Genomic DNA, 13,383 nt, shown 5'->3' on the forward strand with positions numbered 1-13,383 from the left:
ATATTATTCACATGTCGCCCCTTAGGGTCTCTCGACGTAACCCAATGTGTGTCCATTTTATATATGTGTAGTCGTCGCCCTTAGGGCCTCTCGACGTAACCCAATGTGTGTCCATTTTATATATGTGTAGTTGTCGCCCTTAAGGCCTCTCGATGTAACCCAATGTTTGTCCATTTTATATATGTGTAGTTTGTGATTTGTCATTTAGAAATAAAATGAAAAAACTAAACCATTGCATTTGTTTTTTGTGTGTTTTACTTCATGACTAGATGTGTGATTGAATGTCAGTTGATATTTGTACCAGCTACATTATAGTAGCAAGGGATGTGTGCACAAGACAGCACATACCAAGGTCCTTGACATACCAGTGGCACTGATTGGATATGGCCTATTGCACTACCGACGGGGATCGATCCTAGATCGATCACTGTATTTACCCATTTGGTAAAAATGTATATTAGTGCAGTTATTTCCTTTGATCTATAAATATTCTAAAAAATATATAACATGGACTTGTCGCAATATATATATATATATATATATATATATATATATATATATATATATATATATATATATATATATATATATAAATTGACTTAAGCGTATATAGTAAGAGGGAAGAACTCTTGGAGTCGTAATGTGAACACTATTTTTTAAATTGCAGTTATTTCCCTTTGATCGACACATGTTAAGCTACGTGTAGCATATTGTTTCTCTCGCTCTGTGTTTAACCGTTAGAGGGGCGTAGCCAATGGTCTCGGCAAACCACAGATAACCGTTTTTGTTTTCAGCCAGTTTCCACACCAGATCACAGTTAAACAAGCCAGATTGCCCAATGATATAAATAAACACCCTCAGCGTGCGCGCGACAGACGTTCGTATAAAAACGTACATCAAAGAGATGTGTTCAGTAAGTCGTACATTCCTTTCTTCCCCTTAACACACATTTCTTTTATTTTAATCATTTCCGCTTTTAATGGGCTGTAACAAGCATTCCCTCCTCCCCCACTTTCTTTCTTTGAAACCTATCGTCTGCTTCGACATCTGCTGCGGCTCAGGATATCATTTTTCCATCAGCCGACGTACTTCACAAGAGAGCCGTACTCAATTGCGACACGTGTGTTCTTCATTAACGCATTTAGCAGACGATGTAATTTATTTTTTAAGACCTAGCTACACATCTGATAGCCTCTGTGCCAACTGGCTAATGTTTTCTTTGTGAAATAAAGCGTCAAACTAAGGAACACTGTTTGTTTATATTTATTTTCCGTACCTCTATCTCTATTCAATCACACTATCCTAGGCGCGTGCACACACACACACACACACACACACACACACACACACACACACACACACATACACACACACACACACAATTCAGCTATCTAGGGCTATTTATGACAGTTGGGTTTAGTGGAGGCGTGATAGAGATTCTCCGGTCTAACACTAGTTCAATAGTGCATTACGGTTTAAACACGCTATCCTGGACACACGCACGTTCACACTTAAACTGTGGGGCTACCTATCCAGGACAGTGGGAGGTAGTGGTTAGTGAAACGTCTGAATACCAGCTGATACCCGGATACGAACCCAGTACCTACCAGTCATAACCACTACACCAATGAAGCCGATCATAATGTGGGGTACAGCCATGTCTCAGCCATGACGTCACACCCCACGCCATTCATAGTGTCCCAACGCTATCTCGAGGTCAAGACGTGTCTGAACACGTTCTGGGATGACTCATGGTGTTCCCACGCCATGACCATATATGGGCACGTTTCAAATGCCTTGCAATTTTCCACTTCCTGTTGCCAAGGCTCACATCTGGTTGACACACACGTCAACACGATTAAACCCATCTTGCCATTTGATTAACGACTTCCGCCCCATCTGTTTCCTGTATAGACCCCCGACGGTTAACACACTCATAAAACGCATGCTATCTTGCCATCTGATAGCCATTAACGACTTCCTCACCATCTGTTTCTTGTATAGACCCCCCGACAGCTACCAAAGCCATTAACCCCGTTAAAGTAGCGTCCTCACACTTAAAGGTCAGCCAGCTGCATGACTCAGAGGTCAGTGCACTGAACGTGACGCCATTAGGCCACGCCCCCACGCTTAGAGGTCAGCCAATCAGAAGAGGCCAAGCGCAGTTCACGTGACCTCATTTGCATACATGATACCCAAGTGCCGTCCCTACTACTTACTGGGCTACGTCTCGCCCCACAACCATTAATGCCGTTGGATAAATGTGACAGTATTTTTGTTATAAAATGTTGTTTCGTGTGGACAGTAATTTGAACTAGTGTCAATGTACCAACAACTACTTGCTTGAAACATGCGCGGAGTCTTCCTAAAATCAGGATAACAATTATTGTGTGGAACTCGGATAGTCAAAGACGCTTCCAATTATGTCTAAAACGAGTAACTTAATACCTATTCAAAACACTATTTTAAAGTTGGGAGGTTATAGTGTTTATATTAATGGTGTATGTGTTGATTGAAACACCGTGTGTTGAAGTTATAGTCACATTTGTTACTGTACTATTCTCATCTCTGTGATTTAATTGGGTGATATACACCCTGTAGGGTCAATGTTACGTTTGGCTCCACCCAAATATTTGTATTTCTCCATTTTGTTGGGTGACATAAAGTTTGTCTTGAGCAAAACAGAGAGACACAGGTTGTTTTAGGCCGTCCTTCTTTGTGATGACATCACGAATAATCTCCCCGTCACGTGACAGCTGAACAATGGCATCTCTACCGTTATCACAGACATAAACAAACTCCTCAGTGTCACATGCAATATCATACAGTCGATGAAACTTTGTTGAATCACGTGATACCCACATGACGTGTCCTGATGCCGACACACATGTGACAATGTTAGTGGTATCTGATACAACAACTAGAGAGTCGCCTTTCACTGTTAGAGACCCGGGGTTGGGGACCACCTTGTTAGGAATAGACCGTATGACGTCACACTTCTGGTTTAGTATGTCGACACGCTCATCACACTCTGAACAAGCCGCCATATTGTCGTGAGGCAATATGGTTATGCCGTAGTATTTTGTCTTGGTTGTCACCGTCTTCGTCAGGTGTATGTCATCTTGTACATTCAGATATAATAGTTTTCTTTCTTCTGGCAGGGTGACGAGCACCTGGTGGTCACGTGTCTTAGCAAGGTCGCCTGGTCCGCTACTGGTCCAGTAGAGACTCTGAACCGTTTTGTGTTGAGAGGAAAATGATTTTACACATTTGTTTTTAAAGTCAGTAACAACGATCTTGTTTGACTCTTGACCTTCTAACACTAGGATAGATAATAACAATGGACATTCTGTATCGGATTCCAGTTTTGCATTAATCGTTTGTTCATGCTTTAACCTATCTGACTTCCAGTTTATCTCGACCTCTGGTTCAGATATTGAAGTCGGTAAATATATTTTGTGTGTTATCTTGATAGATTTTACGTCAGGTCTCAAAATTCTCCCAATCTCTGCAGAAAACATTTTTCTTCCTGTTTTCTCAGGTTCAGCTAAAGTTATTGCCAAATCAGGAAATTCAGGACGCTGTGTGGCTAAATAATCAGCTGTTATTGTTTGTATTTTTGAAAATTTGGAAACATGTCTTTTCATATCAGGAAGTGACGTAGATCTGAGGAGAGTTTCGCCGAATTTCAGACATTCTTTACTTTCCACTATCAGTCTGTTAACATCAGTGAACAATTCAACAATTTCTTTGTTAACAGACTGACGACATTTTTCCAGTTCTGAGTTCCTCTTTTCCAGTTCATTTCGGACTGCTGTTGTGAAGTCCGCAATCAGTTTATCTCCTTGTCTCTGCATCTGAGCCGCAGTCTGTGTCGCGCTGATGTAGACGCTTCGCTGTAGTCTTTCAATGTCTGACGTCATCTGGTGTTCTATAAAATGACTGAATTTCTTTATCATTTCACAGGAAGATTCAATTACCAGTCTATTTGGGTCTTGTGGAGTAGGCACTCTTGAGTTATCTCCTACACAATAAACAAGAGTAAAAAAGGTTAAACTTACTTTTGTTTAATGGCACAACCAGAGCACATTGATTTATTAATCATCGGCCATTGGATGTCAAACATTTGGTCATTTTGACATACAGTCTTAGAGATGAAACCAGCTACGTTTTTACATTAGTAGCCTGGGATATTTTATTCCATAAACAAAGTCAAAGAAGTGAATTTCTTAAACTTGAAGGGTTTTTTTGTTTATTTTTTGTTTGTGTGTTTACATGTTGTGTTTGAGTCGAATGGGCGTTTGGCAAACTAGTGGTTGATTCCACGAATATCTATCTAGTGCCTCGTCTATACGAGGGCAGCCGCACCCGAGGAGTTCCTGTACTGTAGATTTCACCTCTGTTGCACCACCACAAAGACTAATCGAGGAAGGCTGATGTATGTCTATAGAGAGAGACAGACAGACAGAGAGAGAGAGAGAGAGAGAGAGAGAGAGAGAGAGAGAGAGAGAGAGAGAGAGAGAGAGAGAGAGAGAGAGAGAGAGAGAGAGAGAGAGAGAGAGAGAGACGAATATCTATCTAGTGCCTCGTCTATACGAGGGCAGCCGCATCAGAGCAGATCCTTTACTGTAGATTTCATCTCTCTTGTACACCGGCCTGGGTGGCGTCGTGGTTAGGCCACCGGTCTACAGGCTGGTAGGTACTGGGTTCGGATCCCAGTCGAGGCATGGGATTTTTAATCCAGATACCGACTCCAAACCCTGAGTGAGTGCTCCACAATGCTCAATGGGTAGGTGTAAACCACTTACACCGACCATTGATCCATAACTGGTTCAACAAAGGCCATGGTTTGTGCTATCCTGTCTGTGGGAAGCGCAAATAACAGATCCCTTGCTGCTAATCAGAAAGAGTAGCCCATGTAGTGGCGACAGCGGGTTTCCTCTCAAAATCTGTGTGGTCCTTAACCATGTGTCTGACGCCATATAACCGTAAATAAAATGTGTTGAGTGCGTCGTTAAATAAAACATTTCTTTCTTTCTTTCCCTCTTGCACCACCACAAAGACTATTCGAGGAAGGATGCTGGAAATTAGCATTTTCATTAAGCCAACAAGTTCTTTTTTAACTCACGTATTTTAAATTGTTTGATGAGACCAATGGCGTCCACGAGTGCGAGGTTTCGTTTGAACTGTGAAGCCCTAGTCGATGTAGATTGTGTGTTGTCAGGGATACCGACCACGTCCCTACAGTTTGGACACACGAAAGTTTCATCTGTGTTGTTGGCGTCGATGTGATTTTGGAGACAGATCAAACAAAATGTGTGTCCACAGGGAAGTCCGCGCGGATCAGTGAATACCTCCAAACAGAGGCTGCAGGAGATTTGGTCGTCTGTGGAGGACGCTGTGGCCATGTCTGAAAAGAGAAATAAATAACATTGTTACACACCTAATGAAGATTAGTCTGTTTACACGACAGCATCTAGTGGGGTGGATGATGAGGATGGAAGGTGGGAGATCAATTTAACGATATCTCATTGGATGCTCAAGGAAAAAGGAAAAAAAAAGAAAAAGAAAAAAAGAAATGTTTTATTTAACGATTCAACACATTTTATTTACGGTTATACGGCCTCAGACATATGGTTAAGGACCACAGATATTCCAGTCGTGGTCCACTGGCTGGAACGAGAAACAGCCCAATGGACCCACCGACGGGTGGTGATCAAGGAAGGAAATGGTTTATTTAAAGACGGACTTAACTCATTTTATTTACTGTTATATGGTGTTGGACATATGGTTAAGGACCACAGATATATTGAGGGAGGAAACCCGCTGTCGCCACTTCATGGGCTACTCTTCTCGATTAGCAGCAAGGGAACGTTTATATGCACCATCCCATAGGCAGGACAGCACATGCCACGACCTTTGACATACCAGTCGTGGTGCACTGGCTGGAGCGAGAAATAGCCCAATGGGCGCACTGATAGGGATCGATCCCAAACCAACCGGTCATCAAGCGAGCGCTTTACCACTGGGTTACGTCTCGTCCCTTCGTGGTGATCATTTAAAGACTTCAAATGAATTCATACCAGTGAAATTACTACTACTGTTATCGAATGCTACTGATGACACACGATCGAATGTTTAAGTTAAAAATCAACAAAAACGTTGTCAATATGATGGATGTTGTGAGAATAGATGAATCAAGTTTTAGTAACAAAATTATAATTCTTTAAAGCTGCCTTAACTACTCACCATCTTATAAAATCGTTTAAACATTCATTTTCATTTCAACTTATTTTAGTGCTTATATCAAAGTAAGGTTCAATGACGCTGTCCTGGGCACATACCTCAACTATCTGGGCTGTCTGTCAAGGACAGAGGGTTAGTGGTTAGTGAGAGAGGAGAGGGTGTAGTGGTCTTACAACTACCCATTGAGTAGTTACAACTCGCTCTGGGTGGGAGCCGGTACCGGGCTGCGAACCCTGTCCCTGTCAGCCTTATGTCCGATGGCTTGACCACGACACCACCAAGGCCGGTTTGGTTACAGAAACAGAAAGTTGTCATTCTTCATTAAGTGCTATTCCACATTTTATCATATTTGCCCTTTCAACAATTAAACATGCATTCTTTGTTAATTAGTGCATATATTATTTGTTATTTTTAATTAGTGCATATATTATTTGTTATTTTTAATTTGCTTTCCTTAAAGGGACATACCCTAGTTTCAACCCGTGAAAATTAACACTAAGTTTAGTTAGTCTACAAACCTGTAACACATTTGGATAAAGTTACAATTGAGTGAAACATGAGTCCGTGGCTTTGAAACGGTGAAATATCCTCTACAAATAGACTAAAACTGCGTTTTTAAAAATATGAGAAATGCATTTTGTGATATTAAAAACACCAGGATGACCAAAGAACACTTCGAATGTACGGAAATTGATAATCTAAATAATAAAATCTAAGTAAAGTATGAGTTAGGTTATCAAAAAGGGTTATCATAGTAAACAAATATGCGTTAGTGTTTAAAAACTAGGCTATGCTAGGTCAGCCTAGGTATTTTAGTATGCATATAATTCCTATCCGTATATATGCTTTTATCATAAATGTTTAGATTGGTCCAAATAATATCATCTAACTTTGAAAAAAGAAGATGTTATAACTGCATGAATCTCACTTTTGCACTACTTTCGGCAATGCATAGAAAGCAAAGGATTAATAAAATGACTTTTTACATTAGTTGTTAATATTGAATTAGTCCGACAGAGAAATGGGCACTTTGAGATATATTGCTTCAAATCAACCCCCTGTCCCCAATTTGTATTAAGGGGTTCTATAAATACACCATTATAGAGGTCGTCATATTTGTTAATTAACACATAAGTGGCTAAATAGACCTACACAGCTAATGAGGGCTGGCTATGTCCAAGGTAGCTCGAATACTCTGACTGTAAGAGAGCTAGACGGACATTTGGACGGTTATGACGCTCTCGTTACAGTCAGAGACCAAGCCTTGCAATTGTTTCGCAATTGCTGCCCACCAAAGGGTAGTCAAAGATTTCCGCTCTAATACAACAACAACAATCCCATGTTTGACATTAAATACCGTTACATCGATCATTTTCGAGTTCCCTGATAACACATGTTTCACATAGTGATCACTAATGCAAAACACTACTGGAAGAAACCCGTCAGCAACTATGTATTTAATCGGAACATTACTGAAAAGGGTTGATATCGGGTTTCTTTCTGTAGTGTGTGTATTAGTGATTAATATGTGGATTTTTTTTTAATTAAGGAACTTCAAAATTATCGATATAAAGGTATTTCATCTCAAAAAGCAATAACCTTCGCATGACTAGACGAGAAAATCCCTGGGTGAGTGCAAGAATGTTGTATATACAAAATTCCCATTTTGAGAAAATGAGCATTGAAAAATAATATCGCTGGGTCAGTGCAAAAATGTAGTATCTACAAAATGTTGATAAATAAGGTCTTAATTTTCACAATGTAATGGACCCTATATTTTCCAGAGCAAAAATGTTGTATGTTCATATAACAGGTCTGGTTGCTTAATTTGAAGTCAGCTAAACTGTTGTAAATGTATTGTAGTTGACTCGGAGCGAAAGTGTTGTAAGTGTTATATCAGTGTATGCTGCTTCAGATTTTGGAGGAAACTATCAAAAGAAGAAAAGAAGTGTTTTATTTAACGACGCACTCAACACATTTTATTTACGGTTATATGGCGTCAGACATATGATTAAGGACCACACACATTTTTTTTTTTTAGAGGAAACCCGCTGTCGCCACATAGGCTACTCTTTTTTACGACAGGCAGCAAGGGATCTTTTATTTGCGCTCCCCACAGGCAGGATAGCACAAACCATGGCCTTTGTTGAACCAGTTATGGATCACTGGTCGGTGCAAGTGGTTTACACCTACCCATTGAGCCTTGCGGAGCACTCACTCAAGGTTTGGAGTCGGTATCTGGATTAAAAATCCCATGCCTCGACTGGGATCCGAACCCAGTACCTACCAGCCTGTAGACCGATGGCCTGCCACGACGCCACCGAGGCCGGTATCAAAAGAAGAATACAAAAAGTCATGGCTTCCGCGTTTATTTTATTATTTTTTAATGCTCGTTTTCTCAAAATGGGAATTTTGTATATACAACATTCTTGCACTCACCCAGCGAAATGGACATTACTGAGTTTGCTGCAATTTTTGAGATGTTATCGACTAACAGAGACTTTTTAACGATTGTAATTACATATCAAATAATTTGTTCTGCATAAAATATTAGTGGCTGTATATTAAACGTGTGTCTGATCATTCTAATATTTGCACTACTTTAAATTTCATTTTATTTCCTAAAATAATTTTTTTCGTACGTGCAAAATTATTTCAAGACAAAATCCAGTTTGGTCTTTTTACAAATATTAAGACGACCAGAAATATATTGAATATACTGACACTGATATTCTAAACAAGAAAATATATTTAATATGTAAGTTTAATCGTAGAAATATTTTATTAGTCGGAAACATCATACAATGCAGCAAACTCGGGAATGTCCCTTTAATGATTAGTGGAGACTTACAATGGCGGCCATTTTGAAAAAGGGCATTCTGTGAGCCACGCCCACGTTTTCGAAGCCATTAACCCTAAATATTGGAAATGCTCTTAAATATTGGACATTCCGACAAACTGTCATATCAAAAAAATCATGCCATTTTATATGATATTTCGGGACCAGTTGACTAAATATGTTGTTTTCCTCTTCCATTAGTACATAATTATACAAAAATAATTTAAAAGATTTAATAAATCATATTTTGTTTCACCAAGTTTGACCCCAAAATGGCTCATATTTATGCGCTTGTCCAAAATGGTGACCGTTAGCATTAATATAAAGTGTCACTTGTTATGCTGTCTTCTATACTGACTGAACTACAGATAGTTTAATTATCCCTACCCCTAATTTATTCATGGAGTATATTTTAACATTCCGATTTGGCAACTAAAAAACCCACATTCCATAAAGGGGCGGGACGTAGCGTAGTGGTAAAGCGTTCGCTTGATGCGCGGTCGGTCTAGGATTGCTCCCCGTCGGTGGACCTATTGGGCTATTTCTCGTTCCAGCCAGTGCTCCACAACTAGTGTAACAAAGGCCGTGGTATGTACTATCCTGTCTGTGGGATGGTGCATATAAAAGGTGCTTTGCTGTTAATCGAAAAGAGTAGCCCGTGAAGTGGCGACAGCGGGTTTTCTCACTATCTGTGTGGTCCTCAATCATATATCTGACGCCTTATAACCGTAAATAAAATGTGTTGAGTGCATCGTTAAATAAAACATTTCCTTCCATTCCATAAATTACATAAATTTATATCAGGGTACTAAAAAATACTCTCGGACATTTTGGACTTTTTCGGTTCAACACACACACATGCACACATGCACACACACACACACACACACACACACACACACACACACACACACACACACACCACAACTATGAGTGACTCAAACTAATGTGTGAATATAAACGTATAAATAATTGCCGGTCCGACGGAACGACGGGTGATAATATTACCCGGCTCGTGGTGATGTTAACCGGTAAAATCAGCAGTATTTCGACCGCTGCTTACCTTATGAGCTATACAAGATGGCTGCAGCCGCGTAAATGTTCACATCTGTTTTGGTGACAAGAAGATGAACGAACGGAGGACAAGACTTGTATGACAACGCCGTGAGATATTTGTATGCTGTATGTTAACGCTGTGAGTTATTTTTATGCTGTACATGACCCACAAAGTGGGTCACTGTTAGGCTCAGGTGACACATGTATATACCCAGCTTTTGTAGGGTGGTCGGCAGCCATTATGTATGTATGTTTGACAGTGTTTTGTATAAGTATGCATACAATTACTTCTGTTGCGCGTGTGGCAGTACAAACGTGTGTGTGTGTGTGTGTGTGTGTGTGTGTGTGTGTGTGTGTGTATGTGTGTGTGGGGGGGGGGGGGGCGGGACATAACCCAGTGGTAAAGTGTTAGCTTGAGGCGCTGTCGCTCTAGGATCGATCCCCGTCGGTGAACCCACTGGGTTATTTCTCGTTCCAGGCAGAGCTCCACAACTGGTGTAACAAAGGACGTGGTATGTACTATCCTGTCTGTGGGATGGTGCATATAAAATATCCCTTGCTGTTAATCGAAAAGAGTAGCCCATGAAGTGGCGATAGCGGGTTTTCTCACTATCTATGGGGTCCTTAACCATATGTCTGACGCATATAACCGTAAATACAATGCGTTGAGTGCATCGTTAAATAAAACATATCCTTCCATTCCATAAACCAAATCAATTTATATCAGGTATTAAAAATAACCTCGGACTATTTGCAATTTTCGGTCACAAACACACACACACACACACACACACACACACGCACACACACATAGACACACACACATACACACAGATACACAAACAGACACACTAACACACAAAGAGACAGACAGACACACACACAGACTCACTCACACACACACACACAAGCACACTCACACACTCACTCACACACACACACAAACTCACACATACACACACACAAACATACACCCATTCACACACACACTCACACACTGACACATACACACACACTCACACACAAGCACATACACACTGACTCTCACACACACACACACACACACTCACACACACACACACACACTCACAACACACACACAGACACACACACACTCTCTCAGACACACACATACGGACACACACACACACACTCACACAAAAACACAGTCACACACGCACTCACAAACACTCTCACACACACACTCACACATACACACTCACACACACACATACACACACACACAAACAAACACATACACACACTCACACACAAGCTCACACATACATACACACACACACACACACACACAAACACATACACACATACTCTCACACACAAACACAAACCCACACACACACACATTCACTCACACACATACACACACTCACACTCTCAGACACACACACTCACTCACACACACACACAAACGCATACACACACACACTCACAAACACACATACACACACATACACACACACACACTCACACACACACAACACATACACAGACACAATCATACACAGACACACACACTCTCTCTCAGACTCGCCCACACACAGACACGTACACACACGCTCAGACATACACACACACTCACACACAAACACATACACATACACACTCACACACAAACACAAACACATACACACACACACACACTCACACACACACACACATTCTCTCAGACACACACACACACACTCCCACTCACACACAAACGCATACACACACACACATATTCACATACACACACACCTACTCTCTCTCACACACACACACACACACACCACACACACACACACACACACCACACACTCACACACAAACACACACTCACACACACACACACACAACACACACACACACACACACAGACACACACTCACGCTCTCTCAGACACACACACACATACACTCACACACACAAACGCATACACACACATACTCACATACACACACACACTCAAACACACAACACATACACACACACATACACAGACACACTCTCTCTCTCTATCTCACTCACACACACACACACACTCTCACAGTCGCACACACACACATACACGCACACACACTCACACTCACACACACACAACACATACACATATACAAACATACACACACACACACACACACTCGCACACAAGCTCAGACATACACACACACACTCACACACAAACACATACGCACTCACACACAACCACACAGACTAACACACACATACTCACACACACGCACACACACACAACACATACACACAAACACACAGACATAGACACTCACACTCTCTCTCATACTAACACACTCACAGTCACACACACACACACACACACAACACATACACACACATACACACACAACACAACACACCACACACACACACAACACACACACACACACACACACACACACACACACACACACACCACACACACACACACCACAACTATGAATGACTCAAACTAATGTATGAAAATAAACGTAAAAATAATTGCCGGTCCGACGGAACGACGGGCGATAACATTTCCCGGCTCGTGGTGATGTTAACCGGTCAAAACGGCAGTGTTTCGACCCCTGCTTACCTTATGCGCTATTCCAGATGGCTTCCACCATGTAAATGTTCACGTCTGTATTGGCGACCAGAAGACTTCGAGGGCTGTATCCAGTTTAGACGGCGTCGTGGTTGTCGCAGGATCGCAGGTGAAACAGAGGAGGATCACAAGTGTTAGATGAATTCATTTTATACAAATAAACTGGAGTACGAGCCACATATGAGCACTACACAACAACATACAGCTGCTCACGGCTAAGATAGTAACTAAGATACATGTACACACCGGATGAAAGGAGGGCGTGACTTGCAACAGGCGGTATGACAAAGCCGTGAGCTATTTTTATGCTGTACATGAACCACAAAGTGGGTCACTGTTACGCTCAGGTGAGACATGTATATACTCAGCTTTTGTCGGGGGACTGGTAGTTATGTATGTATGTACGTACGTATGGCAGTGTTTTGTATAAATATGCATACAGTTACCTCTGCTTGCGTGTGTGCCTGTTGGACCCCCCCCCCCCCCCCCCCCCCCCCCTCTCTCTCTCTCTCTCTCTCTCTCTCTCTCTCTCTCTCTCTCTCTCTCTCTCTCTCTCCTCCCCCTCCCTCCTCTCTCTCTCTCCGCTCTCTCTCTCTCTCTCTCTCTCTCTCTCCCCCTCCCCCTCTCTCTCTCCGCTCTCTCTCTC

At 41.6% G+C, this 13,383-nt stretch overlaps 1 protein-coding gene across 3 annotated transcripts; it reads right to left on the reverse strand.

Annotated features, from left to right (window-relative positions):
* Positions 1-1,248: 1,248 nt before the first annotated feature.
* On the reverse strand, positions 1,249-13,069 carry LOC121366504 (E3 ubiquitin-protein ligase TRIM7-like). Of its 3 annotated transcripts, none has more exons than XM_041490924.1 (3): positions 12,729-13,069; positions 5,129-5,410; positions 1,249-3,931 (listed from the first exon to the last, which is right to left on the reverse strand). In XM_041490924.1, the coding sequence occupies exons 2-3, from the start codon at positions 5,406-5,408 to the stop codon at positions 2,610-2,612; spliced, it is 1,602 nt and encodes a 533-aa protein (XP_041346858.1). In that variant the 5' UTR covers positions 5,409-5,410; positions 12,729-13,069; the 3' UTR covers positions 1,249-2,609. The 3 variants fall into 3 exon arrangements, with proteins under 3 accessions (XP_041346858.1, XP_041346856.1, XP_041346857.1); XM_041490922.1 differs by having other exon boundaries at positions 1,249-4,024; XM_041490923.1 differs by lacking the exon at positions 12,729-13,069 and adding an exon at positions 10,149-10,324 and having other exon boundaries at positions 1,249-4,024.
* Between the last annotated feature and the right edge of the window lie 314 nt (positions 13,070-13,383).

Source organism: Gigantopelta aegis, unplaced genomic scaffold (genome assembly GCF_016097555.1).
Source record: "Gigantopelta aegis isolate Gae_Host unplaced genomic scaffold, Gae_host_genome ctg5972_pilon_pilon:::debris, whole genome shotgun sequence".
Lineage (NCBI taxonomy): Eukaryota > Metazoa > Mollusca > Gastropoda > Neomphalida > Peltospiridae > Gigantopelta > Gigantopelta aegis.

Excerpts from the sequence above, each read along its gene's own strand:
- LOC121366504 (XM_041490922.1), bottom strand. The coding sequence starts at position 5,408 with ATGGCCACAGCGTCCTCCACAGACGACCAAATCTCCTGCAGCCTCTGT. Across the intron at positions 4,025-5,128 it reads CATCAAACAATTTAAAATAC|GAGATAACTCAAGAGTGCCT; the intron begins GTGAGTTAAAAA and ends TTTATTGTGTAG.